Genomic DNA, 27,668 nt, shown 5'->3' with positions numbered 1-27,668 from the left:
TATTGCAATGGAGGAAGGCTCGAATGAAGTAAGTGTTACTATGCAGGCGTTGTTAAAAGTAACAAACTGGAGGCACCATAAGGTAATATTGAAAGGATTTAAACGGATATAAAGCAATGCTGCTATTCAAGTTTGGAGAATCTGCCTGCCCGTTTACATCCTCGAAGTAGGTGCTACGTTTGTAGCATGGTAATAGATGCAGCATTTGCACTATCAAAGTGGAAGCTGCGTTTGTAACATCGAAGTAGATGCTGGATTTGCACTATTGAAGCACATGCAGCGTTTGTAAACTAGAGTAGAAACAGCGTTTACAATAGCGTAGTAGATGCTGCCTCTGCAACATCGTGGTAGAAGCTGCGTTTGTAACATCGAAGTAGATGCTGCAGTTGCACTATTGAAGCGCGTGCAGCGTTTGCAATATTAAAGTAGAAGTAGCGTTTGCAATTGACTGCATCAAAGAATTACCTACATGCAAAATTATATTAACAAATTGTTAGTCCTTGCTGCTAACATGTAAGCTCCCTTAAGGGACGTGTCAATTCCGTGCCGGCCGCTTCCGCTACCTATCTTAAGATAGGTAGCTTAGAGTGACTGCCATTAAAAAGTAGCAACTGTAGACGGGATTCAGGGGTTATTAGCTACAGTGTTGGAGCAACCAGAGGGACACCTAGAGCGGGGTCTCGGGTAGACACATAACGAAGTACCCGTATGCAGGTCTCTAGGCCGGGGCTTGATAGCAATATCAATAGCAGCAAGAACAGTAGCAGCAATAGCACGGCACCACTACAGCGAAGACCCTGAATTTTACGTCAGATGTAGAGAATGTAGTAGCAAGAAGCAATACCTATACAGAATACAGTAGCAAAGACTGATTATGGTGATAGGCTAGGCACGGGAATAGCGATGCTAGCAGACTCTGCTCTCTTGCTGTTGCTGCAATCTCAAAATTTCCACCACCATGACAATCACAGGCTACGTAATCCCTTATTAGCTCAGCCACCGGGCCAGACAGAGTCCAGACTCCGAGCTCCAACGGATCAACAGACAGTTAGTCAATCAGACAGCTCCCGTGGTTGTGTTGCCGACCAGCAGGCGACGGGAAGGTGCAAATGGCTTGAGGTGTCGGGTTGTAGCAGGACCGGGAACAAATAGGTACCTTAGTAGGAAGTAGGAAGTAGGAAGTAGGAGCAGCAAATTTGGTGGTAGTTTTTTGGTGCGGTGTGCGCAGCATGCCTGATCGGCCAGGCGGCCGTTTCCTGTAATGGAAATGTCACCTACAGCGACATTCCTTTGTACGGAGTATAAAGTATAATCAAACGCCTTTGCAACAACAGCGGCTTGTAGCACTTATTTGCCAACTTTAGGGCGCTTCCTTGGAGCACCACTTCTGTGTTCAGTCATGGCTACTAGCGGCAGCTTCTTCTACGATACTGATAGCATCACGGGCAACGTCGAGGACGTCGCCAACTACAAACCTGGAGGCTACCACCCGGTCCATCTTGGCGACGTCTTACCCAAGAAGTCGGGCACTCGTGAACCAAGATACAGAGTCCTTCAAAAACTTGGCCATGGTTCCTTTGCAACAGTATGGCTAGCGCGTGATACTCATGGCGATTAGTGAGTAGCGCCTTGCCTGGGGTCCTCGACTGGTCGCTAATCGATGTACAGTGGTTTCGTTGCCGTCAAGATTAGTGTTTCATGCACCACCGGCACAAATAACGAGACTAATATCCTCCGGTGGCTAAGAGCCAACAAACAGGATCACGCAGGCAGCGGCCATGTCATCCGGCTTCTCGACGACTTTGCTATTCAAGGTCCTAACGGAACCCACGAGTGCCTGGTCACCGAAGTGGTGATGAACATTTCGGATGTAAAAAACAGCTCCACCCTTCAAGCAAGAACCAAAGACATTTCATTTCAGACCATGTTAGGCCTCTCATATCTACACGAGCAAGGAGTGGCACACGGCGGTAAGAATTCCTCACCCCTTATTCCACGAGGAGGATGGTTATCAGGTCTGCCACAAGCCCATCAACCAGCTGCTAACGTGTTCAAGACCTTCACTCGGGAAATATAGCAGTTAGCTTGCCACAGTTGAATGATTGCTTGGAGCAAGATATAATGGACAACGCTTGTCCTGAATATGTTCCTGTGATTGCTCGAAACCCCATGCACCAGACTGATTCACTCCCGGCATATCTGGTGTCAGCCTTCAATATGATCTATTACTTCGCCGAAGAAGATTTGCCTATAATTACGGAAGACTCATGTGTCAAAATCATGGATTTCGGAAATTGTAAGATTCTCCAACCCTACTGTTATTCAATCAAGCTGACCTAGGTAAAGCATTTCGACGAGAAGATGAGCGGCCACCTCCCAATACTCCAAGTTATATCCGTGCACCTGAGGTCACTTACTGTGAGCTTTCTAAAGGTGAGGTTGGATCTGATTGGAACCATTCCGTGGACATATGGCATGCTGCTTGTACTGTAAGTAGATTGCCAGACTTCTCATTTCTTTCCAAGCGGCAGGTAAACTGATCTTGAATAGCTCTATGAGCTAAATTTTGGCACGGACATGCTTGGTAGAATGGCTGGGGAGAACTATCTTATTTACAACATACTTCAGCTATCGGGGCTGCCACCGCCTGCCTGGCAACAGTATTGGGATATGGAAAAATTCTGCAAGGAACAGGGTGGTGTGTATTATCAGCTGTTCTAATCCCCAAGATACCAATTAACGTCTGTCTAGTATTGTCCACAATAGATCTCGAAGCTTCCTGGACTGAACGACGTGCCAGACGGAATAATTACCTCGCAAAGGTATCTCCACGTTCAGGTTTGGAGCAAGATACAGATCAGCTTATTGATTTGTTGCGGATGATGCTAAAGATCGACCCGGAGGAGAGACCGAAGATAAATGGCCTGCTATGCCACTCATGGTTCGCTGAGTTAGATCGTGGAGATCCTAAATCCTCTCCACTGCCCTTGGCAGACCTCGCAGATCCATCAGCAGACCCAGTAGCTAAGGATTGAGATTGGAATCCAGCAGCTGAGGATTGAGATTGGAATCCTTGCCAAAGGTGACCCCCCTGCAGTCGTTCGCTGGAGATTTCTATATGCGTGGACTTATTCCTTTTGCCATTCTAGCTGACCCAAGAAGAAACGCATCCCAAAAATCTATGCCGAGAGTTTTGTGACATGAATAATAAGGTGCGAGCGGAACAATCTCCTTACAAAACGATCTAAAGCCACCTAGTTTCAGCCAGATCAGACCTGGAATCCGCAAACCTCAGCTGGCAGCATATTTTAACCTCCTTCATCATACTAAACATCTTCCACCCCCTGGTAAACCCATTTTACCTCCTATACACACTCCTAATACTATAATCTTTCGCGGGTCCTTTAACGCTGTACTCAAGAGACCACTCCCTCAGTTGGGCACCCTGGAAATAGAACTTATACGCCACATCATACAGATCCTGTATACAGAGATGTGATGATTTTGCATTCCAGGGTTGGTTGGCTTGGCGGGGTTGCGCGGGAGGAGGGACGAATTCGAGTTCGTGGAAGAGGTAATCGACGGTTTTATGGTCTGGTTTGGTAAACCAGACACTGAGGGTATCAGTGGCTGAATTGTAACGGTGTGCGTAACTATTTCGCTTTAGCTTTGGCCAAAAATGGGAATGACTAGACTATATGCGGGCATTTACCTCCGTTTTGCCTGGAATTTGAATCCGTTTGTTGCGTTAAATTCGCCACTCTCAAGATACAAGTATTCCAAATCATACCCCCTTTCCGTCGGGAGCCGGGGCTTGAAGTATGCGTTTCCGGATAGAGTACCAGAGGGGTAGGAGTCTATGCGACTTGCTATTGTACGCTCAAGTTTCCAATCACCCTGCATGGCTCTAAAAGCTGCTTTTGCAACGAATTTGGCGCGTTCTGTAGAATCTTCGATTGCTTGATCGACTATTCTAAGAGCTGTTGATGCTTCTTCGCGTTCTGTTTCGCTGGCTGTATTGGGTAGATAGCGGTGTGGCAGGACAAGTCCTGTTCGTCCCGTTGAACCTTCAGGCTCTGCGCGTTTGATGTCAAGGATATCGCTGAATGACTCCATCAGGTAGGCATAATCGCCCATAGGGAACTGTGCGCAGAGAGGATCATTCCGAAGTTTGACCATTGATTCTAAAGTAGTGTCTTCATTCATAGCTTTGGCTGCCTTGCTATCGCCGCTCCAGAGTCTCCCGAGATAGCGCGCTTGCATTTCCATTATGCCCCAGTAGGGACTGCGGTAGAACCCAACAAAGCCGAGAGACGGTATTTCTTTGTTGATTGTGGAATGGACGTTTAGGGCTAGTGGGAATGCATCACTCGTCGGTTCGAATTGCAGAGTCTCCAGAATATCCTCTGGGAGGAAGTCCAGGGACGGGCAAGCTTCATACCCCGTTGCAAAAACGACAGCGGCAACTCCTTCAATCGAGGATTCAATACCATCATTCTGTAGAACGATAACATCACCGTCAGATCCCTGACCACGAACAACTTTACCTTGTACAGTCCGAATTTTGCCAGAACGAACATATTCGCAATAGCCATCGCTGACAGAAAGCCATGGCGTATCAGAGCGGACATCTCCCTGCATTTCTAGATGAGGAGTTCCTAAATCACTTTGATCCGTCCCAATATATGTATTCATGAAGCCATGGGTAATCTTCGCTGCTTCCGATGAGATGTGGCCCGAGCTATTTTGCAGTGGTCCTGGTGGTCGCCATCCAATGTTGTAGGTAACGAGATCTACAGGCAAGAAATATGGAGAAGGATTAGATGCCTGGAATATCAATTAGCATCCATCGGAAAAATAGAAGCCATGACAGTAATAAATCATGCCATACATACCTTTTCACCTTGGCTATTAGGGTTTTCGAGAATGGGGTTCTTCGGAAAGAACAATGGCATGACCCAAACCGGGCGTTGCACAACATGCGTTATTACATATTCAGCTGCATTTGGAATATCAGATTCTCCAGGCAAGTTCTCGGCGGAGGATAACTGGAAGGCAATCGATGCCCCAATCTCGACACCAGACATTTGCCCTCCAACGACTACAATATTTCGACCAGCAGGGAGTGCCCTTTTACCGTTATCCGTGAGGAGACCCTTTACATCTCTGACCTGAGAACTATGGAATATAGGAGCTGGAATACCCTCAAGAATCTTAGGAATTTTAGCTGTGCCAAAAAAGCCAGAGGAGATGATCACGTGATCAAACTCGTGGATTTCATCTGCCCCTTCGATGTTTGACTTTGAATTGGATTGTTTCCGAGTATTGATTTCCCATTTGCCGTTATGCAAACGGGCCTTGACAACGCGACAATTTTTCCGGATTTCATAGCCGGGGTACTTCTCGATGTATCGTTCCAGATATTGGCCTACTTGCCAAGCTTTTGGAAAGGAGTGAGCATCCGCTGGCCAGGCCAAACCACTGAAGCTCATGGTGTGTCGGCTCTGGTTCGTGCACATGTCCGGGTTGATCATGCCATTGCCATTTTCTGATACCGGCCATAGCCCTCCTATTCGATCCAATGCCTCAAAGACCGTCACGTGGAATGTATCTTTGGGATGGTCATGGACGAGTGTTTTCGCGGCCACCAGTCCAGACGGTCCGGCGCCTGTCTTCAGGATCAGTTGGGTGACAATAGGCACTGCAATACAAGGGGGGTTTACCAATGACACACACAGTCTTCGGCCTGGCCGCCATCGCAGCAGAACTATGTATACGGATGGATTTTGGCCTTGAGAAGATCCCAATGGCGGGTCCGAAAAAGGTGTTGACCGACCGTCAAACCAACCGGGATATTGTTGAGGAAGGCATTATTATGGACGGGTGAGAAAAAAACTAACTTCAAAACGCTGGTAAAGTCCAATATTCGAGTCCAACTCTAAGGATCTCCTGGGGCCGCCACGCGCATCAGTTTATAAGCAACAGGCTCAAGCTGTGGTATTATTGTGTATGAGGTGCTTCATCGTGAGCTGCACCAAACGTTATCGCCGAGAGGTGAGTCTATGGGAGAACGGCATATTATACTCTAGCCACACCTGTGTCTAACCACGTGGCTGTGATTTTTGCAATCAATTAGCATTGCTTTTAAGTCGGTCAAATGTTCTATTAGTTTGTTGATTGCCATATATACGGCTGTAATAAAGAGAAGAACCTGACATATGTTGTTCCGCTAATCATTTTGTTGAGGGAGAGTCTTTTGGGGCACGATTATTTCTGTGGTGCTAGTTGAAACATTAGCCGTCCGTCCGTCCGACACCGGAAAGAAGAAGTTTGTGCACGAAACAGTGGAAGCCAAGAGCAAACAAGCCTGGTCGGCTACTCCCGACCGCCAATAGCGGGCTTGGGCTTGGTCTTATTAACGTACTGTACTTCATACGTCGTGCCACTCCTCTTGATTAATAGGGGTTACAAGGATAAAAGCCCTCTAAGATCTCACCAGCCAGGTGCAACGTTGTACTTCGCAATCATGAATCATGATTACAACAAGAACAACAGCAAGAACAATAACACGCAGTATCCTGATCAAAGCGCTCTTTCAGCACTCTTCTATCCTATCGTATGGTGCAACTACCATCCTATACGAATGCGGCTCTAATTCGAGCTGTATCAAACACTCTGGAATTGTTAATTGAGCGACCAGTTGGCTGTGATTGGAACGTGCATCTTGAGTACAACCTCGGCATGGTACTTGGTTGGGGCCTGTTCAACCCCGCGATTTTCGACTTTTCAATATCATGATCTGCTCTACTTCTGGGACTGCTGGTGGGGACATCCCGCACTGTATTCCAGAATCCACACCTCAACACCGCCACCGGCTTGCCTTATCCGGAAATCACCGGGCTAACATTATGTCACGGTATCAATGTTAGTCGGCAGAAAGCCGATTATTGGCAATAATAACCTACCAGGAGGAAGTACCGTTATAATGAGGAACAACCTCAACATATGGAGTATCAGGTAGTAAATTGCGCGCCTAGAAGGCGTAATGCATAACGCTATGTGGCCTTCCTTATCTCCATTTTTATGTACCTCTCCTGTACCGTCTAGACTCTAGATGCGTTTTAATCGACCCTGCGTAGGAGTTCTTGCTAATGTATAGCTGCAACTGCCCGGGTAATTATAATGAGCTGAGCATGAACCCTAATGGCGGGCAGAAGGAGGCGGCGAAGTGAATATTCATACGGCCGGTACTGATATGAAGGATATGATATGGTCTGTTTCCCCACGTTCCCAAAACACCACTACAGTATTATCTCCTTCCTTTCAGGGAATTGCCCCAGCGTGCTTACCAAGTTCAAGTTACCACCGCACACTAACTGCCGATCTGCACTACATTGGAGTTGCAACACTTCATTGCGCCCCAGTTTCTTTCTCACGGATGCTTGCTTCCCCGCAGATCAAAGTTCGATCTCTCCCCGCGATTGATAGATAGCAAGCAATTATAAATTCCTTTAAAGCGAACCCCGTCATACACACATGCACTCTATAGATCTTTCGTCACAGGCCACAGGTATAAGAAATTTCCTCCCGCCTAATTTTTGACTGCGCCAACGACAAAATGATGGATTCGCAAGATGATGTTAGCAAGGAGCGTGCTGTCTCACACTCCGAAATCCACGGTCTTCCTCCTGACCCCGATGCGCACTTGAGCGAGGAGGAGAGGGCCGCGATCGTAAGCAAAACAATCAGCCATTGGGTCGACTTTGGCACCTCTCCAACATATATGTAACTAACACTCCAAATCTAGGACCGAAAGCTCTTATGGAAGCTCGATTTAACCTTGATTCCCTGGGTATGGGCGCTTATTTTCTTGAATTGTTCCTTTACCTTTTACCTGCGCAAGCCGCTAACTTAATAATAGCTCTGTCTCCTCTACCTCTTGGCCTTCCTCGACCGAACCAATATTGGAAATGCCAAAATCGATCACTTGCAGGACGACCTCCATAACATGTCGACCGGGAAATACAATGCTTCCCTCTCTATCTTCTTCGTCTCATATTCGGTCTTTGAACCCCTTACCAACGTCATGATGAAGAAGTTCCGGCCCTCTATCTTCATTCCTGCGATCATGTAATTTATCCCCATTTATTAGTTTAGCTCACAGCTGATTGGCCAAAAGGGTAGCATGGGGTCTCTGCATGACATTTATGGGATTTTGTAATAATTGGTCGGGTCTGATGGCTGCCCGTGTACGTCTCTCTTCCCTTTCCGATTGGATATTCACTAATATTGATGTAGTGGTTCTTGGGACTTGCAGAGGCTGGTCTCTTCCCGGGAATTAACTATTACCTTTCTTGCTGGTACAAGCGCTCGGAATTTGGCGTACGAGCCGCCATCTTTTTCTCCGCTGCGGCGGTATCTGGTTCCTTTGGTGGATGTATGATCTCCCCAGTTCCGTAAACTGTTTATTGTTGATGTCCACCAATGAATAACGACCGCACGACCAAAAATACATGCTAATGCCATGCTCATCTAGTACTCGCCGCTGCAATCGCCAAAATGTCTGGTATTGGCGGTAGACCAGGCTGGGCATGGATCTTCATTCTGGAAGGACTTGTCACCGTGGTGTTCGGCTTCCTGTCAATTTGGTTTGTGCACGATTTCCCCGACGAAGCAACGTTTCTCTCGGAACAAGATCGGGCACGAGTTGTCCGGCGGCTGAAGGTAGACAAGCAAGCATCCGCCGAACATGAAGAATTCAGCATGAAATATGTTTGGATGGCCATGAAGGACTACAAGATGTGGCTCGGAATGATTATTTATATGGGTACCGACATGCCTCTATATGCATTCTCCCTCTTCCTTCCGAGCATCGTCAAAGAACTCGGCTATTCGTCCGATCCTACTACCGCGCAGCTTCTAACCGTCCCGCCATATGCAGTCGCCGCTGTCTTTACAATCGCCATTGGATTTATCGCTGATCGAACTGGAAAGCGGGGTCTCTGCAATATCTGTGTTTCTCTCATAGGAATCGCCGGGTTTGCCATGCTTCTTGGTAGCCAACAGCCCGGGATTAAGTATGCTGGGACTTTTCTCGGAGCATTAGGCATTTACCCCTGCATCGCGAACACGATATCCTGGATAAGCAACAATATTGAAGGAGTTTATAAGAGAGGAGTGGTGTTGGGATTCGTTATTGGCTGGGGAAATCTGAATGGTATTGTCAGCAGCAATATCTATTACCAGTCTCCCAAGTACATCGTTGGGCACGCGGTTGTTATGGCGTATATGATTGTCTGCCTGCTGGGTGGAAGTATTACGCTCCATCTGCTTTTGAGACGAGAAAATCGTTTGCGGCGCGCTGGCAAGAGAGATCATTGGGTAGATGGCATGACTGAGCAAGAGGTTGAGAAGCATCTTGGTGATCAGAGGCCGGATTTCATTTATACCCTTTGAGGTATCTCGTCCACCTTTCTGCATGGGGCATTATGTGGTGCGACTGAGCACTGGAGGTTGACAATACCCATCACGTATTCATAAGACTAGATCGTTTGCCTGTGGCTAGACAGTCCTAAGGCCATAATTCCCAGAAAGTGTCAAAATTCGTGGAACATTCAAATATCCAGCCATCGCAAAAAGTTAGTCGCAACTCCGTAGCAGCCTTCGTCCTCTGCTATTATATTTTGTATAGGAATTGCTTCCAGCCACATCCTCTACACTCGACCGAAATTGGGGTATTCGCGATACTAGCTACCTACCGTAATTAGGTAGGATCTATTAGATTTTGATTCTACACTACTAATATCTGGCTTAAGCAATCTCTGCAACTCAAGACGTATTTATCACCGTTTTGGTAAACAGGTAAAGCAGATATAAAGCAGCGGAAGAACTTGCTCCCGGGGGTCCGAAAACCCCGCAACTTAGGCGGGGCATTGTTGTGTATCGTACTACCAACCTCGTAGGATCGTCGGGCCTTCTTTTGTCGGCTTCAAGCATCAAGGTTAGTCATATATATAATCTCGAGTAGCAGAGAGCCTCGATGCGCGGCAGCGTCCTGGAGTTGGCCCGATTCGCGCGCTTCGAATCAAAGTTCTCCCACGAGCGCGGGGAGGCAACTTATGATATAGTACCTGCATTTAGCTAACCTACATAGAGACGACGGAACCAGAAAGGCCGATTTGTTCATACGTCAGTTGCATTTTTCGTTAACTATGTATCTAGTAGCAATCAAAAGGCGAATCTTTAATGTTTAAAGATGGGAGGATTGCAGCTCTGCTTTTACTTAAATCTATGAGTCCTGTGTCATTTACAGAGCATCATCCCGCTTAGCATACCACTGTCTAAAGTCACCTCGCAAAATATCTTAATGGGCTACTGATTCTCAAGGTTTCTTACTCCCTAAAAGATGTTGGCGTCAGTGATTTTCTACCTCGCCTTCGTGGTCGGGGTGACTAGTCTAAACAATGGCATTGGCAAACTTCCCAAGTTAGGCTACAATAGTATGGCTCTGCTACTTTTAATGGATTTACTTTTAATAACATGTTTAAACAGCGTGGAATGTGTACCAGTGTGACTACAATGCCACAGTCTTGCTGGCTCAAGCTCAAGCGATCGTTGACGGCGGACTACTTAAGGCAGGATACGACGTAAGTCTCCAGGACTCTGACCAACGTTTTATATTATCTTGACTAACCCCCCGGATTTTCTAGACTTTCATGCTTGACGACTGCTATAGCTTGAGGAAGCGAGGTGATGGTGGATCTATTGTAGCAGGTTAGTTTGCGCAATTGCACACTTGACTCTCTTGAACCTCACCTGATTAACTCTCACTGTCAGACCCGGAAAAGTTCCCAGATGGCATGAAGAGCTTTACAAAGTCCCTAAAGGCTTTAGGATTTAACGCGGGGATCTATAGCGACGCAGGATATGAGACCTGCGCTGGATTCCCCGGCTCGTACGGACACGAGGTGCAAGATCTTGAGACATTTTCCGACTGGGGTTTCTCCTACCTAAAGTACGACAATTGCTACATTCCCTTTGACCAAGTCACGCAGGAAAATGTCTACGGACGCTATGTGCGGATGGCAGATGCCATAGAATCCCACGCACAACAACCAGGCTCAACCCCATTTCAACTTGCGCTCTGTGAGTGGGGGTGGCAACAACCATGGGTGTGGGCTCGACGGCTGGGACAGTCCTGGCGTGTAGGAGGGGATATACGACCGGTATGGTCGGCGCTGGCCAGTATCATTAACTCGGCGAGTTTCATATCATCAAGCTCGGACTTTTACGCCCACAACGACTTTGACATGCTGGAGGTGGGAAACACTGGCACTGGAACACCTCCTGGAAACCTAACCTTCGACGAGGCGAAAAGCCACTTCACGGCGTGGGCTTTCCTCAAGTCACCGCTGCTTATTGGTACCGATCTTGCTAACACAATTTCCGACACATTTGAGATCCTAGGCAACAAAGATATCTTAAAAATCAGCCAGGATCCGAATGTTGGAGAGGCTATCGTACCGTTCCGCTGGGGAGCTAACGAGGACTGGACGTTCGATCCCGTCCACCCAGCAGCGTACTGGACAGGCAACTCATCGTACGGCGTTGTTTTCATGCTCCTCAACACACTGGATGAACCGCAAAACATGTTCTTCAATCTCACTGAAAGTTGGGCCATCCGTGCAGGCCGCGTCTACTCCGTCTACGACATGTGGTCACATACCGAAAACGGCACCGCATTACGGAACATGACTGTTACTCTTCCACCCCATGGTGTCGCAGCACTTTTGTTAAATGATGCCGGTCCCGAGCCCGAGAACTATGAGCCGTACTGTGCGGGATATTGGCAGTGCAGCTATCCAAACGGGACGTACTATAGTAATTAAGAGTTAGTCACCTTCGAAGACTACTCGGATTATTACCTCTAGTCATGACTTGACAAAGCTCTTATCATATTTTAAAAAAGCATTCGGTATCCCGGATGGGCCCCTTTTCTACGCTCGTCGGTCGGGGAAAAGGGGAGTTGGTCACGTGAGGACCAGGAAATCGACTTTCAGAGATAGCCATATTTTGTAAATATTCTAAGAGCAGCAATTTGCAGGAAAGGCAATCGTTCACCTGATTTACAAAATCCAAAAACTTCTTAAATTTATACCTCTGATCCGTGTGCTTATTCCACTTCTCTCCTCAGTTCCTTCATTCCTTAAACGACTCAAAAGACGACGCTTAACAAACGCAAGGACCTGGTGGCGGCTTTGGGACAAACGTGGCATTCCTGCAATATGGCAATGCTTCACCCAAAAAGTTAGCTAATATCTATCTTTAACAAAAGGCACTTACTATCTGTGGTGGGCCAATCCTTGTCAAAATAAGTGCAGTTGGAGTAACGCCCGGCCAAACCCGAGGCGTAAAAATTGTTTTCCAGAAACATCCATCGGCTATCAGAATTAGTCCGTCGTGCTTTCCAATTTTATTTTCGAGGAAGTTGATTTGAATAAGTGGAAACCTTTGGGGTGCAGTAAAGGTTATACGTACTCAGGAGCATACATATCATCAACTGCGCACCAAATCCACGCTATGTCTCCTATCTTCCAGGTACCCTGTACGGGGCATGTTGCGTTTGGGCATTTGTAGTAGTTAAGATTATCTCCAACAACCGTGCAATTCAGCGAAGCAGCGGTGCTCTTTATGAAGAGTCCTACAGAAAGGATGACGGAAGCGAGTATCTGTTTCATTGTGAGGAATTGAGAAACTATAATACAAATCGAATATCAGACCAAAGAACGGCTACTTTGATTGAGGTGACGGAGTATATTTAAAAAGCAAGTGTTTGAGCGTTGATAAGTTGTAGAGTTATTTATTATAAAGAAACAAGAGCGGGAGGAGTAATTCCGTTTTCCGGTATATGTTTAGCCTGTGCAAGTACTGGGTTACTCCTGTTGCAGCGGAAGCTTATCCGGACATATCCCATGCAGATATCAAAACCCCCTCTCCTACGTCTGACGCCTCAATTCCAAATAATTTATATTAAGCGTACTGCAGTGAGCGTCAAATTTAGTTGACGTACAGGTGAACAGTACGATGTAATTCATTCACTAAGGGCGTCCTGATATCTAATCGGCGAGGCTTTGAATAGGAAGCCCCACTGTTAAGTTTATTCTCGCTATTAAGCAGAGAGTTGTTTATACCAGGTTTGAAAAGAAGCAATAACGTAAATCAAAAATAAATCAAAAATAGCAAAAGAAATACCGCTATAGTAGCGGTACCGAGAAACATAAATTTTTCGAGTAGTCCCAACCATCTATGTTATCTCCAGCAGATCATCCAGGTTCCTCCTTGGTACCATTACTATGGTGGTCGTTAAACCGGTATAGCCTACTACCCAGTCGCCTGTCTCTGAAAGTGAAATTGCTTATTTCGATTTATAGGCTTCCAGAAGGACGAGGCTGGCGCCACAATTGCCGATATTATCCCGGAGGCTTGCTTGGCGCTCCGCGCCGAAACCGTTTTCTACAGGGCGTAAGCTTACGTGGCGCACCGCCGGCTTTGCTTAGGCATGGCTTACGTTGAACTGCTTCCTTTGTGATGTATCCTATCAGATATCGTCAACTTTTAACGAGGGGACTGAGCAACATAGTATCAAAGTTGATAACGTCTAACGTTTCTCACGCTACTAAGTCCTTCCTAGTGCTACTATCTAGAATATTATCAAGCCCACAACACGAAGTGTCTAAGAACCTGCCTCGTAGCGATAGCTATGCTTTCTTTTGCGAGAAATGCAAAGTTATAGCTTCGAACGACCAACTACATGGCCAGCAAGAGACAACTTTGGACGACGGCCAAGTCGTGCTTGATTACAAAGGCGAGTCCCTTGAGCTCGAGTTTGACCACTAAAATAGCTTTCCAGATTTTCCTAATCTTCAAGCATTAGCTCGAGGAGGTTGCAGCTTTTGTAGTCCTCCAAAAGCTACACCCCGCGAGCAATTTGTAGATGCATTTGCAGCTTTCCCAAGGGTTGCGTCGTGGGCCGAGAAATGTACATGGCACATCTGAAGTATATGTGGGATCGTGGGTACCATCACCATCCGGCTAACTACTAGATTGATAACAGTAGACGAAGGTATCTCTAGCCTGGAATACCAGCTAGCAACGCAGATTAGAGCATCGTTATCGACCTTCCGTTCGGTGTTGTGACCGAGGAAGGCAAGCTACAGTGTGTCAGTAGGTATTTCACTGTGCTGACGAAATAATTGTCGGGACAATTCATGTGACGGAAACGGGCCAGTAAAACTCCAAACTAAGGGAGTCTTGAAGACGAGGACGCAGTAATCTACGAATATGAGATGTCTACCCATTGGGACAAAGTTAAAAGCTTTTTTTGCTCTGGGCATTACATAGCTCGATCGTTGGCTTTAATAAAAACTCTATATGCATTCACAACTTCAAAAAGAGGAAATTTTCGGGCTGGAGCTCGCTTTTGCTCATCTATTGTGAGGATACCCAAGTGCCCCTCAGGGCTACCATAAAATCAAATTACTCAGACAACCCCCCCCTGTTCCTAAACAAAACGCCTTTCAGAGTCAACATTAAATATGATGCGATAAGACATCTTAGCCACGGGGGTTACATGCCCGCTATCCCCACTTTGGCCCTCCTATCCGAGAACAATGAATAAATAGTTCCGAGGAAAAGACAGGTAAGTGACAACATAGTATTGCAGTCCAACCGCCGCGGCAGTGACAGGAAATCGAAGTGCTAGTATTGCAGTCCTACGGCCGATTTTTTCTCAGCCATCCCCTACTCCCCCTGTTCTCCGTTGTCCCATCCGCAGGCGTAGCAAGCGGCAAATCTTGCGCAGTTGCCTCCTTATAGTGCCCACCATCAGTGGCACCAAGGCCCAAAGGAGAAGGTGAATAATAGCCCTCAGCCCCAACACCCTGTGACTTCTCGCCACGTCTCATACTCGATCTCACACTCGATCTACTAGCATCCGCGGTACCATCGACATACGGGGGTGTCATAGCTGGTGATTGGGTTGGGCCCCAAGGGACAGCAGGGGGGCGCATCTCGAATGCCCTTTCCTTCTTGCGGATATAGCGTTTTCGCCAGATGCAGGCCCCAATCCATATCGCCATGAGGCCAAAGAAGATTACGGCGACCATGATTACCCATTGATAATGAGTTGAGATCCTGTTTTAGGACACATTAGCGAGGAACTCTCGTTGCTGTGATCTGACCTGGATTAAGTCCACGGAGAGGGATAGATAAAAAGAGAACGTTGAGGATCATAGGAGGAAAGGAGACACATACCAGCTTTTACCTCCCTCCCCAATACTCGACTTCCCCGTCGAACTGCCAGAGCTCGTGCTCGTTGCGCCTGGTGTGGCTGTCGTCGTGGTTCCCGAGCCTGAGCCAGAGCCCGAGTCTTTCTTGCAGAAACTCTGATACCAGGTCTTAATCGATTGTAAATCGCTCGCCTGTGTACAGCTCGTAGCCCCGCAAACACTACTAACACCCTCTGTGCCAGACGTAGTGGTAAATGCTGCGAGTCGCGCATCGCCGCAGAAGCAAGATGAAGATGCTGTGGGTATGTTGGGTGGCGCGCATGCGCCTTGAACATCGAAGAGGGGCCCGCATTTTGACGCGCAGGCAGGGAGAGAGGATTTGAAGGGGACGATGGCACCGTCTGCTACTTGCTGGGCGTGTGAGAGATATGTGAGGAACGGGAGGAGTGCGAGGTGTAGCAGAGGGAGGGAAATTTTTCTGGAAAACATGGCTTAGGACGATGTTGGGAAGCTTTTCGGTTTCTGTTTCCAAATGCGACGGAATGGATGTGGTCGTGTATTCGGCACCTTGTTGGTCAATCTCAATATCGTCTTCCGATGCAGCATACGTGTAGGTATCTTCTATCTGTCTCCCAATCAACCAGAGGGTCCTCGTGCGATTCGATTCGTTTTGATTTGAACGAACGGCGCAATGCGGCACTAATCGAATCGAGCTTCGGAGTCAGCGTCTGTTTCAATTATATATATCGTCTCTGGGGAAATGATCGAATCGCTCAGTAAAGGTGGTGGGGTTTCCGGGAACAGCGATGGCGATCAGGATAATGCCGTTTCGACTCTGATACGTTCTTCTCTCAGTTCACCAGATCATATCCGCCCAGTCCATCTACGAGACACTATTGATCGTCCGTGGCGGTCGGGAATCGCATAGATAATCGATCGCACGCCTTCTCGTTCTCCCGTCGATTTCTGCTCTGCTTCGCCCGCAAGATTCCACCTCTTCTACAGTCTGCTCTGTGGCTGTCCTTCTGCTTTGCCGAATCTTCACGTGCCTCCAAATCCACAGTAACGCACCGATAGAAGCGCGCAACGAGAGAAGTGACCCGTATAGAGTCAGTAACGAGCGTGGGGCGAATGCGCGTGAAGAAGAGACAAGACCTGGCGGGATCAATTCCAAAACGCGACTCGGAAAGAATTGAAGGTTCGAGGTGTGTTGTGGAAGAAGGGGCAGCTGACGATGAAATTGATCCGGGAATATGTACGTACGACTCTGTACGCACCTCCGGAATGCAGATTTTGGGCTGTGTCAGCCACCGTCATCTCCCTGGTGCATCCCTGTTCAGGAGCATGACCGGCATGACGACAAATAGTAAATTAGCAAATAATCCTCGACGACTGCCAGACTTTTAAGCTCGCAATATCTCTACGTTAAAAGATAAAACAACGAAATGCGTTACCAGCTCCATGATTTTATTGCCATGGAGATGCTTTCTTTCTCCTGAAAATTTCCTGGAGGCTGAATTGCTTCCTATGGCGATGCCGTGCTTGGATACCCCCGACCTGGAATGCCGTTCGTCGAGCTCAGATACAGCAGCTTTTTGATACTGAATTTGTGTGATTTCGACCTTACCTACCTAGGTAGTTATTTAATAGTAGTGGTTCATTTTCCGCCATAGGGAATGTCGTTCTCCCGTTTCTTCTCCTGCTTGCTTTTATTACTCCTTTGCCCCAACAATGCTTGGGCGGTGTCACAGTCGAGCAAAACCCATCCTTTACCTTCACATATGAAACCCAATGTTTATAGCTGTCATTATTGAATGGACTTCCTCTGCTCCTTCCTAAAGTAAAGCTCTCACCATTTTCGCTTTGACCTGAGTTCTGATATTCACCCTTTGCCCACAAAGGCTATTCCAACTTCATTTGTTACTTAGAACCTTTCACTTCCATTATCTTCCCTCGTCTTCGTCTTCGTCTTCCATCGTCTTTGCTACATAATTCACTCTCAGTTAAGCGATCGCACACAGAAGAACTATTTAAACTGTGCCTACCTGGGGTGTTCATACCTCTACTTTCCAACAACAACAACAATATTGACCTTCGCTTTTGAGAATAAATCCTAGAGCAAGAACATACATTCAAGAGAAAGTCCTTCAAGTGTAGACTTGGATCTGAGGACGAGGGGTTGACACCATATTCGATAATATACCTACAAACCGCTTGGGGTACCTACTTCAAGGGCATTCTAAAACATCACCGGGTACGCCTTGAGAGCAACTTCAAGATTTTCAACTCCACCATAGGTGAGACCGCAACAAGTTCCTTTAATGTCATTTTTAACGGGGGCATCTCTAGAGACAAACGTCAAGTTGACCTGGGGTCCTTGGCCGAAGGCAACAGTAACAAGGAGTCCAAAGTCCATATCATACAGCGAACATAAACACGGAGTTCAACTTCGAGCAAACATTCCAGAAGGATACTTACTCTATACAACCAACTAAGGCCCACCTCCAACATGTCTTATCATAATCAAACACACCAAGAACGAGACAATCTACAAGAACAGATCATCCGGCTCAGAATACGCACCGCAGTGCTTGAGAATGAATTGAATATTAAGACCAGAGAGGCGGCGGAGGCAGAGCGGAGCATGATTCTGGTTGCTAAGGCATTTGTTGGCCACCCTGTCGGTACCTCCATTTCCCCTACCTATAGAGAAGGAAGGAAGATTAACCACGAATATACGCAGGAGTGCGGCGAAGAAAATGGAGCATCACTGAGGGAACAAGTTAGGATAATGGAGAGAGAAATCGAAGACTTGAGAAGGGAGAATAGGGCATATAAGGAGAAGATCAAGAAGAGCCGTCAAGTCAATGCCTTGATTCCACTTGCACCTGCTGGAGTTCGGTCACATGAGGGACAGCCAGCAAATACTTCGATTCCTGCCGGAGGTTTAGGGCCTCATACTCCCGAAGCTCATTCTGAGAATGTCTTCTTTTCCTTGGCTGCACCTTCTTCGCCTTTGTTGCCCGCTAACTACTCGGCTGGTGTGGCCAATATTGGCATCATATCGTTGAATGACGAACTTGGACCCGAGGATGAGGATATCCCAAACACTCCATCCCCATCCCCCAAGGCAAAGGATGCAGCACATGCGCCCTTGAGCAAGGCCATCAGCCCCCAAGACTTTCTGGGCGTTACATATGAAGCCCTAGTCAATAAATCAAGTTTAGGTGCTATACAACAATTTCGAAATGTGCCTACTCCAACTGTTCTGAAGACGGGTTTTGAGCTAAATGGAAGCTACCGGGGCAGAACTTATGAAGTGGGAGGAGGTCCTGCCAATTCAGAAGACGATTCCACTCGCCAAATACCTGCTCAGGGTTACCTTGCTCAGTCCAGGTACGCCCATGCTGACGACAATTTACCAGGTGGCGTTAGGATTTGGAAGTCAAGCGAGGAGAAGGCATCGTCTATGTTTAATCAGACCCAGTCCGTTGGTCCCCAAGATCTTCGATGCCCCAACATCTTCAAATATGGCCTTACATATGTGCCTACCAAAGAAGACTCCAACTATATCCGGACAGTTCACATCGGTAACTTGCCAAAGGGCATCCATCTCCGGGACGTACTGATGCGGGTCCGCGGGGGGCAGATTGTTTCGGCCATCCTCGCCGACACGACTTCTATTACCGGTAGCGCGACCGCAATTATTGAGTTTGTCCATGAGACTGCAGCCGAAGACTATGCCCGTTTCACATCGCTCCACCCGATTACCTTCGATGATGATGACAAAATCACCGCAGATGTTACTCACATCCACACGCCGACCTATCCACTTACCTCTGCGAACAAGTACAATTTGCTCAATCGCAACCAAACACGTTGCTTTTGCATTCGCAGCTTCCCGAACAACATGGCGGTATCAGACCTTCAGCATCGCTTCTCGGGCAGGAATCGCCACCGTGCCAATTGCCTTCTCGAAACATATTTTGACGAAGAAAAGAATTTGCATCTGGAGTTCTCAAGTCTCCTTGCTTCGGGAAATGCAAGGGCAGTACTCTCTAGTTGGAGCCCCTACCGGGACATGGAAGTTCAATCTGAGCCTGACCCATGCGCAAGGCCGGTCGAGGAGTTGTTGCTTGACGTGCCGATGAGAAGACCGTTCGTTCCTAAGGCTGGATTTATTGATTCTCGTGAGGTGCAGCGGGGCCTGGGTGGTCATGAAATTGAACTAGATGGATATGATGATAGCGAGGTAGCACTGGGTCGTGGCGGGGTTATTCAAAACGCGGACGAGATCGTGTTGGACATCTAGGCTATGGCGTGAAGGGGGTTTGGCCTGGGTCCTTTGCCTTTATCATCAATCCCCACAAGTATGAACGTAATTAATTTCTCAATTCAATCTCCATATTCAATACGTCCTCTGTCAGGTGTGTCTAAATGGGGGACTCCGTGCCTCACGTCTTGTAGTCTCCGAATGTAATAGGGCAGCGAGGAGTGAGACATTAGGCACGTCAGGTAATCCACAAATCAAACTCTGGGTTCTTTTAAGAACATAAAACTAATATTTCAAGTCATCCATAATAATAATTTGATAAAGAGGCTGCAATAGGTGAGTTTTCACAGACGACACGTTACTTGACGAAGCAGAAAGGCTCCTGAAGATTTTGGCTCATTACGGATGAAAGAAGAATAGCCAATCGTATCTTTCCCCACTTGCACATTCTAGGAAAACTCCTACCCTATAAAGCACCGAAGCGCAAAAACTTGTCAAAACCCCCATCTATAACTAGAAAGAAAAGATGAGCTTAGATTTATGCAAGAAGTTCCGGATTGAGCTTACCGCTCCAGCTTACCCAGGAATTAGCGAGGACAAAATAGTGAAGGCTATGTTCGGGTTATATATATATACTTATAGAAATTATCAGGTGCCCAGTAGTGTTGCTTTTACTGCGCTATGATTTCATGGGAAACCAAATAAACTTCTCCTCTAGCCTGGTGATCTCAAGCCCTGATTTTTGCTCGTGTCCTGATTTTGCTCCCCATTCTAAAATTGAACGTTGGCTTTGTTTAAATATATCCGCCTGCGTAATAAATATAAAAGAGTATTTTGAGGGATATATAAGGCTTTATATCAAGCAGCGTATAAATAAACTGAGGGATCTATACGGAGTATCTAGCTTATAAGTAAGGTCTAAATTCTACCTCCTTTTTTACTGTTAACATTATGCTGTGTGCCTGCAGGATGAGCGTGGCGAAAAAGTGACTTGTTTATGTCGCAAAAGTGCTGATCCAATCCACTCCCAGAGACCCCCAACCTAAGAATTCCAGCTTACTAGTGTTCTGGTGGTTCACCCGCTACTGATGGTTTAGAATTCCGGGAACAGCGAATATTACTGTGTAGTAGTAACTTTATGGCCTAACGTAAAATGAAAATTCTAAAGCAACAGAACTTGTATTTGTAATTAATGTTATACTTTTATAAATTCCCTTTGGGATTAAATGTTGTAATGTAGCCGAAACAACAGATATTAAATTCAAATATTCCACAAATCCCGACTCTTTCCATCTTGGAGACTTGCAATGTGTTATCTTCGAGCTCAGGTGAATTTGAAACCCCCGGTTCGGCCTGGAAAGAAACCCTCAGGGTCCACGCTTTTCTGAATAGTTTTGAGCCGGTTATACCCATCGTTCTCATAGGTCTGCAAAGGCTTCTGATCATACGTTGCGTCATTCATGAATATGGGGCCATACTCTAACCCTTCTAGATCTCCCGATTGATAATGGGTGCTCGGAACACCTACGTAGGTTTTCTTAGCATACTCATCAATTGTTGCTGTAATGTTCATAGCCATTGAATGTGCAGTATCGTCTCCCAAGGGTGTCAACCAGGATAAGTTGTAATCCATCCACATCCTATCGCCATCAGTGGGCTTCATGCCGAGTGCATTTCCACCAGCTGCAACGGATTGTGCTGGAATGATGTATGGCATGGGCTGGAATGCTATACTGAAGATGAAGCCAGGGTAAGGAATGCTCTGGGACTTGACATATTTACTCCATGTCTTATAGTGATAGTTGTACAAGTCCTTCCCGGTCGTACCTGGCAAATTTGGAAGAGTTGTACCCTACATTCGATTAGCCCATGAGTAGAGGTTGAAATGATCTGAATAATTACTCGGATAAGATAGCGCTGTCCATAAAGATTTGTAGCATCATTACTATTGACCTGGAGTTTTAGTGAGCTTAAATAAAATTAATTTGGATAGCAAACGACTACTTACTAGGTCATAGTACGACTGCACTTTGACACCGTCGGTTAGAGTGGGGATAGCATTAAATGCGTCAAAAACACCCGTAGGTGGAGTTGGGCCATCATAGAAAAAGAAAACGACAAAGAACTCAAGAAGAGTCGAAACAGCTATTTCTCCGGTCACAATAACGGCAGCCTTGGGGTGCTTGTCGTAATTCGCGTTGAAGTCTTGGGTGGCATTCAAAAGGGCCGCTGCCTCCGATGCATCATATGAACGGATCCCACCCCAGATCTAAGAAGACAATCAATTTGTTAGTACTTTGGATGAGATGCGAATGGTACGTACCTGGCCAATGACATGTGTTTTCATTGTAAATTTTGTCACGATACCTAGGAAAGGATAAGTGATTGGCGTTCAAGGGCAACAAATTAGACTAACCAAATTGGTTTCCACCTCCTTTAAGAGCCCAGTACAGGCCGGTATTGCTTGAAGCATTGGCATTTACAATAGAGGCATCCGCAAGGACGACTTCAAAATTGATTACATTATCGCAAACCATACCATACTCAGCGCTCAAGAAGCTCAAGCCCCCGCCAAGAGTAAGGCCACCAACTCCGACATCCCCTTATTGCCAAAAGTCAGATAAGGTGGCTGCAATCATAGGAGTGGGGGTATTTACCAATTCGGCCACTAACTACGGTGATGCCGTAGGGGTCTAGAGCTTTGGCAACCTCAACCCACCTAGCACCTGGTCCAATATCTGCTGTCGTGAGATCAGAAGATACCACAGTCGACGAAATTTTGCTCATGGAGATCAGGACGCCTCCATCTGTGGATGAGAAGCCAACATTTGGATTATGTCCCCCGCTCTTGACCGCAAAATTCACACCAGTATTGTTCTGTAGGATGGTGACAATCTGGGAGACTTCGTCCGCAGATGTTGGGAAAACGGCACAGGCAGGGTGCAAGTCTGCATTTGCTGCAGACCAGTAGTGGTTCTTGGCGTCTATGAATTGGGGATTCAGAGCATCTGTGGCTGCCCCGAGGCTCTTGATACCTGCTGCTGAGATTGCAGAGCATGCTGCTGAAGCACTGGCTGAAGGGGGTTGGCCAGCTGCAGGGAGGACTAGGGCTAGTGTTATAGCACTGATCAGGGAGAGCAAAGCCGACATTTTTGAAGCCATTCAGACTTTCTACCGGTCAGGCCAAAGGGATATTAGGAAGACAAGTAATTGATTCGGAGGGCCCAAGTTGAAACAGATGGGCCACAAATGAAAAACATATGAGGCACCTCCATAGTATTTATCTTGAGCCTTGAAAAGCTATATGAAATTGCATGATGGTGCAGTTTGCTGCGCCGCGTCGGCCTCAGACTGCGACGCTGGGGCTGCCATAGAGCGGTCTTTTCTTTTTAATGGTCCGGAGATAGTGGAACTGTCCGTAGCATGGGTCAGCATTAAAAGTACAGTGCCGCTGTATACGCACTATAGTAACTAGTTCCTCCCTCTCGCCCGCAAATTGAAGCTATTCCCATATCCCTATTGCACTTAATGCCTCCTCCACTAATTCCTTATTCGATACGGAGCATTGTTGACATAGGACACCTTAATCATGTGCCCGAAAGTATCAGGGTTAAACTCGCCGACCCGACCAGATCCAATTTTGTTGTGGTACTACAAAAGAAGGACGATCATTCTATGTGCTAAAGGCATTTAAACATGCTCCTCTTAGCCAAGCCCTCGCGGAGTGCTAGAAGCCACGTTGCGCTACGAGCAAGTCTTTGGTTATACTCGATACTTGGTACGTTTGTTAATTTTTAAAGAATGGCAACTGTTGGGCGTAATAGTTGGATTTGGGATTTCTATTATCTACGTATTTATATGCTAGTGGAAGTAGGGATATAGGAATAGCTTTAATTTGGCGACATAGAGTTACGATGCGTAGGAGAAGCAGTATACTATGGTAAGTATGTAGTATACAGCGGCACTGTTATTGTAGCGCTGACCCATGCTTCGGAGCGTTCCACATTTTCTAGACTATTGGAAAAAAAGACCCCATATAGCTCACCGAGCCACAACTATCGTAAAATATATTATGGTACTACGTAGCTGTAACCTTGTGGTCAGAGAGTAGTTGTGATCGACAAAAGTTCTGGGGGATTGGAGAATAGCTTACCAGAAAATCCGTGAAGGCGCGAAGCCACCTCGTCAGATCCACGTTAGTTCAGGGAATAAACCATGTTCAAGCTTGTGTCCCCTGGTTCTATCCCCTGACACTCGCGTCCGAAGACTGGCGTTTAGACTTCTTATGTTAAGCGACTAACCACCTATAGAGCCGGAAATATATCTATCCATACAAGTACGAAGTATAGAGCTAAGATCAGCGGTTAAGGGTTCTTGAAAATACATACGCGACAGTCAAATCTTCGCATGCCTGCAATCCAATTTGGCTTCGATTCAGTTCAGGTTATGTCGGGAAACAGTCGAAGAATACATGCAACCCAGGTTCCCCCGCCTTTACCCCGGGGTTTTAAGTACTTACTTAGGTAGGTATGGGTAATTAACCGCCAGATATGTGAATGGTGCAAGACTATAGAATACCAATATCTAGTCGCTCGAAAGGACGGGTGCACAATCGGGCATTTTCTAGGCAGTAGACCGAATACTAGGCTACGGAGCAGAGACATCAAAAACCGGCTTCGGCAGATAGCTTTCCGATCTTTACGTAGGGTAGATTACCAGAAAAAGACCCCCTGAACATGCTTAGGCCGACTTATCGCCCCGCTCAGGGCTCAGCTCAGATTAGAGCCGGGATTGCTCAGCCACATCGATGGAAATGTAAGTTGGAGAGATTAATATTCGTTTTGTAAGACTTTAGTGGTAGTATTGTGTTGCTATTTTGGCACTTACTTAACTACCTAGGTCACGGTACCTTATGTATGTATAGAGACTATCCAGTAGTCGGCACAATTGCACCTTACAATATATGTTCGTGTACTGGAAAAGGGGGGAGATAGCGTGACACGTGACTAATCATAGTCACGTGTGGAATTTGCGTTGAATTTTGTTGCAAATCGCACCCGCGAAATCTTTGTATCGCGCCAATGTACACGTCGCCCTCGACAGTCGAGAGACATCGCGTGGCTCGCTTGTTTTGAGTTCCTTCAAGACTCAACACTCAAGAGCCGCACGGAACCACCGAGCTCTATTGTTCTGTACCTCTAATAAGATTTTAGTAATTGGCCGTTCACAGCACTTGATGCCTCGTTACAAAACCTGTTGTGCCATTGACGTCCGGCAGCTCCTTGTCGAGGCGCTCAAGGAAGGATGCCAATCTCCCGACGTGCCCTACCACTGCTCTGTCTGGGTAGTGCGTGATGGTAGCAAACAGGGCTGCGAGCTGTGCTGGTGGGGTTGGAAAGATATAGAAGAGGAGATCAACGTCATACGCGATTGAAGCAAAAGGGAGGAAAATGACTTCGGCCACAAGCTTGGCAGCCTTGTGCTTAGTGCGACTGCAACATCGTCGTTCAAGGCCATCATCAATGTGAGCTGGCCATGGTCAGACGAGATTCGGTCGTTTGGGAGATTCTTGTCCATGTTCCAGCCCTCAAGCCGTCGGTAGGGTCCATTGAGTCTATCCCCTCATCATAGCCTCAACATGCTTACATTGAGGCATTGGGGTCCTGTTTTGAAGACTGCCAGGTCAAACGGTGGTGTGTACAAGCTCGATTCCCTTGGTTAGCGCCGCGGTAGATTTCTGTTGTCTGAAGGAGATTTCGAACTACCATGCAAGACTACAAATTAGGTATGGACTGCCCCAGACAAGGAAAGGTATCTATTTATAAACGAACCCTCAGTAGAACTAATGAAGCTGGGCTTTGCTTGAGATTGGTTAAATCGCATTTATTATCCCAGGCTTGACTTTCAAGTACTAACGGTGCTTCTGGAGTTACCAGTCTGGTCAAAACTACACAAATAATTAAATACAGCATCAATCCTTCTCAGGCCAACTTTTTCGACCATGAATACTAAAACTAATGAGTGACCCAATTAACTAATCTGCGAAACTGGTAAACGGAATGTGGCAGGTCCATTGTGTCTACATACGGTGGCTCAAACGCACTCTCAGTGGCGGCTTCTCCCTCATGATAAATACTCGTTGCTTCCCAATCTCAAAAGCATCATCCATCAGCTCCAGATTCAACCGGAAAAAAAGCCGAGCTAGGATCAGTTTCGTCTCCAGATACGCTAAATTCATGCCAATGCAATTCCGGGGCCCGACTGAAAACGGTTGGCAAACCTCTAGATGATCATTCTTCGTCCAATCCGGCCGCTCATCGGTCGTCAACCAGCGCTCAGGGGTAAACCTGTACGGTTGTGCAAAATTGCTAACACTGTCATATGCAGCGAGTGCGTAGACGCTGACAATTACCCCACCTGGGATGAATTGGCCGCTAATCGTGGCGCCCTCAGGGGGCACTTCGCGGCGCAAGTCACCGGATAGAGGCGGGTACATGCGTAGCCCTTCGTTGACAACGGCTTTGATGTATGGAAGACCCGAAAGATTGACCATGGTGATTTCGGATTCTGAGGTGAATTTCTCCGTGAGCTCTATACGGAGCCTGGCGAGGGTGTTTGGATTCTTAAGGAGGAGGTAGCAACAACCGGCGAGGGTGGTGGCAATAGTGTCGCTCCCCGCGGGGATCAAAATCGCCGCATTCACCTCCATCTCCCTGATAGACATGGAGCCTTGTTTCTCCTGGTTTTGGCGAGAGATATAAGTCCAGAAGTCATGCCGCCTATCATTGTCGGGCATCTTCAAACGTTCCTGAACTTTTTGAAAGCTCCGTCGGAAATGCTCTCTGCCTTTAATAAGATCCCTGATCGGACCAAAGATAATTAGGATAGGAAATAAGATCCCGAACTTTTTTGCCGTCAGGAAATAGTGCACTGACTTGAAGAAGTTCATGAGGAGTGTCACCCAGGGGTGGTACCGCTGGTTTTCTAAGCAGTGGAAGGAACTGCTAAAAGCCAAGGTGCCAATGATATCAAATGCGAGGAATTCAAACCACTGAACGATGTTGATGGGCTCCACTTGATCACATCTCTGTTCCATCCTCTCCATGAAGAGATCAATGTGACCCTGTAAGTGATGCTCCTGTTCTCGCAAGGCTTTCTCGGAGAACGCCCGGTTGAGTGCGGCACGCTGTCGGGCGTGATCCACGCCATTGGCTGTCAGCACATCGGGCACGCCTGGACGCAATTGGAGATATCCTGACTTTTTGAACTTTTTGACCGCTGGGTAGCCGTAGATATCCTTCCAAGCTGTGGGTCCAATGAAGGAGACCATCTCTGGACTGACCCTGACCACGGGACCATATTTGTCGTGAAGGTCTCGGACAGCGTACGATTCTCTGCCCTTCAGACTGGCGAAAGCACAAGGAAGATATGAGAACTTGCGTCTTTTGGGCCCAGGAATACCGGCAAGGGGACTCAGAGTGACTATATAGACTGCACTAAGCACGTAGTAGGCCGAATACTGACTGTGTTAGCAATTATCTCTTTAGCTATGGACACAGGGACTCACTAGAATCGCAAGCACCTTGACTAGTTCCGGAACTAGAAGATAGCTCACAGTTGTCCATGGTATGGAGTCCATAGCTCTAACACTGAATATCAAGAATAATTTGAAGCAACCTTTCAGGAAGCATCGGCGGGCTGCGGAAGTAGAGCGACTGGGTGAATGTTTATTCCGTGGCGTTGATAACGAGAGGTACTTGCATATTACACTCAATCGATGCTCACGGACATGCTGTATCCGCACAATCGCGACAGATTCTTCTACCAGTGTGTAGACGCGTGGTAGTCTTGTACAGACTCTCTAGCATGATTTTGATTGGTTGCTGAATTTGACTTCCCGCATATACATCATTCAAACCTCAAAGAAACCCCCGAAACCCTCCGAGCTTAGGAAAATAGAAAATGTTAGGTCATACTTAGTAGACACTCGCCAGGAGAAACCGGGTAACCGTGGCCCTATACCCCACTAAACACAATAGGAGGTGCTTAATGTGCCTTTAGGGCCACGATTACGTCGAGTGATACGTAAATAATCCATCAATATGGCT

General features: G+C 47.0%; 8 protein-coding genes across 8 annotated transcripts; 4 read left to right on the top strand and 4 right to left on the bottom strand.

The window, feature by feature from the left end:
* Positions 1–1,399: 1,399 nt before the first annotated feature.
* On the top strand, positions 1,400–3,035 carry BP5553_00036 (Uncharacterized protein; the record flags this gene model as incomplete). Its single annotated transcript, XM_032008659.1, has 6 exons — positions 1,400–1,617; positions 1,669–1,970; positions 2,057–2,296; positions 2,347–2,489; positions 2,551–2,698; positions 2,752–3,035. 6 exons carry the CDS (start codon positions 1,400–1,402, stop codon positions 3,033–3,035), a joined length of 1,335 nt encoding a protein of 444 aa, XP_031872713.1.
* Positions 3,036–3,358: 323 nt separating this feature from the next.
* Positions 3,359–5,757, bottom strand: BP5553_00035 (FAD protein; the record flags this gene model as incomplete). The annotated part of the gene is made up of 4 exons (XM_032008658.1): positions 3,359–3,653; positions 3,713–4,827; positions 4,896–5,668; positions 5,724–5,757. The coding sequence occupies 4 exons, from the start codon at positions 5,755–5,757 to the stop codon at positions 3,359–3,361; spliced, it is 2,217 nt and encodes a 738-aa protein (XP_031872712.1).
* Positions 5,758–7,618: 1,861 nt separating this feature from the next.
* Positions 7,619–9,456, top strand: BP5553_00034 (MFS general substrate transporter; the record flags this gene model as incomplete). The annotated part of the gene is made up of 6 exons (XM_032008657.1): positions 7,619–7,732; positions 7,808–7,852; positions 7,922–8,130; positions 8,180–8,249; positions 8,299–8,437; positions 8,537–9,456. 6 exons carry the CDS (start codon positions 7,619–7,621, stop codon positions 9,454–9,456), a joined length of 1,497 nt encoding a protein of 498 aa, XP_031872711.1.
* Positions 9,457–10,405: 949 nt separating this feature from the next.
* BP5553_00033 (Alpha-galactosidase) lies at positions 10,406–11,888 on the top strand (the record flags this gene model as incomplete). Its single annotated transcript, XM_032008656.1, has 4 exons — positions 10,406–10,499; positions 10,552–10,646; positions 10,710–10,773; positions 10,837–11,888. The coding sequence occupies 4 exons, from the start codon at positions 10,406–10,408 to the stop codon at positions 11,886–11,888; spliced, it is 1,305 nt and encodes a 434-aa protein (XP_031872710.1).
* Positions 11,889–14,771: 2,883 nt separating this feature from the next.
* Positions 14,772–15,776, bottom strand: BP5553_00032 (uncharacterized protein; the record flags this gene model as incomplete). The annotated part of the gene is made up of 2 exons (XM_032008655.1): positions 14,772–15,192; positions 15,313–15,776. 2 exons carry the CDS (start codon positions 15,774–15,776, stop codon positions 14,772–14,774), a joined length of 885 nt encoding a protein of 294 aa, XP_031872709.1.
* A 2,020-nt stretch (positions 15,777–17,796) lies between these two features.
* On the top strand, positions 17,797–19,599 carry BP5553_00031 (uncharacterized protein; the record flags this gene model as incomplete). The annotated part of the gene is made up of 1 exon (XM_032008654.1): positions 17,797–19,599. One exon carries the CDS (start codon positions 17,797–17,799, stop codon positions 19,597–19,599), a length of 1,803 nt encoding a protein of 600 aa, XP_031872708.1.
* Positions 19,600–20,884: 1,285 nt separating this feature from the next.
* On the bottom strand, positions 20,885–22,710 carry BP5553_00030 (FAD-binding-containing protein; the record flags this gene model as incomplete). Its single annotated transcript, XM_032008653.1, has 6 exons — positions 20,885–21,412; positions 21,463–21,513; positions 21,569–21,829; positions 21,884–21,927; positions 21,977–22,162; positions 22,218–22,710. 6 exons carry the CDS (start codon positions 22,708–22,710, stop codon positions 20,885–20,887), a joined length of 1,563 nt encoding a protein of 520 aa, XP_031872707.1.
* Positions 22,711–25,639: 2,929 nt separating this feature from the next.
* On the bottom strand, positions 25,640–27,199 carry BP5553_00029 (Uncharacterized protein; the record flags this gene model as incomplete). The annotated part of the gene is made up of 2 exons (XM_032008652.1): positions 25,640–27,079; positions 27,128–27,199. The coding sequence occupies 2 exons, from the start codon at positions 27,197–27,199 to the stop codon at positions 25,640–25,642; spliced, it is 1,512 nt and encodes a 503-aa protein (XP_031872706.1).
* Between the last annotated feature and the right edge of the window lie 469 nt (positions 27,200–27,668).

This window comes from Venustampulla echinocandica, assembly GCF_003357145.1.
Source record: "Venustampulla echinocandica strain BP 5553 chromosome Unknown scaffold_0, whole genome shotgun sequence".
Lineage (NCBI taxonomy): Eukaryota > Fungi > Ascomycota > Leotiomycetes > Helotiales > Pleuroascaceae > Venustampulla > Venustampulla echinocandica.
Note: the sequence above shows the minus strand (reverse complement) of the source record. Positions and strands in the feature narration are given on the sequence as shown.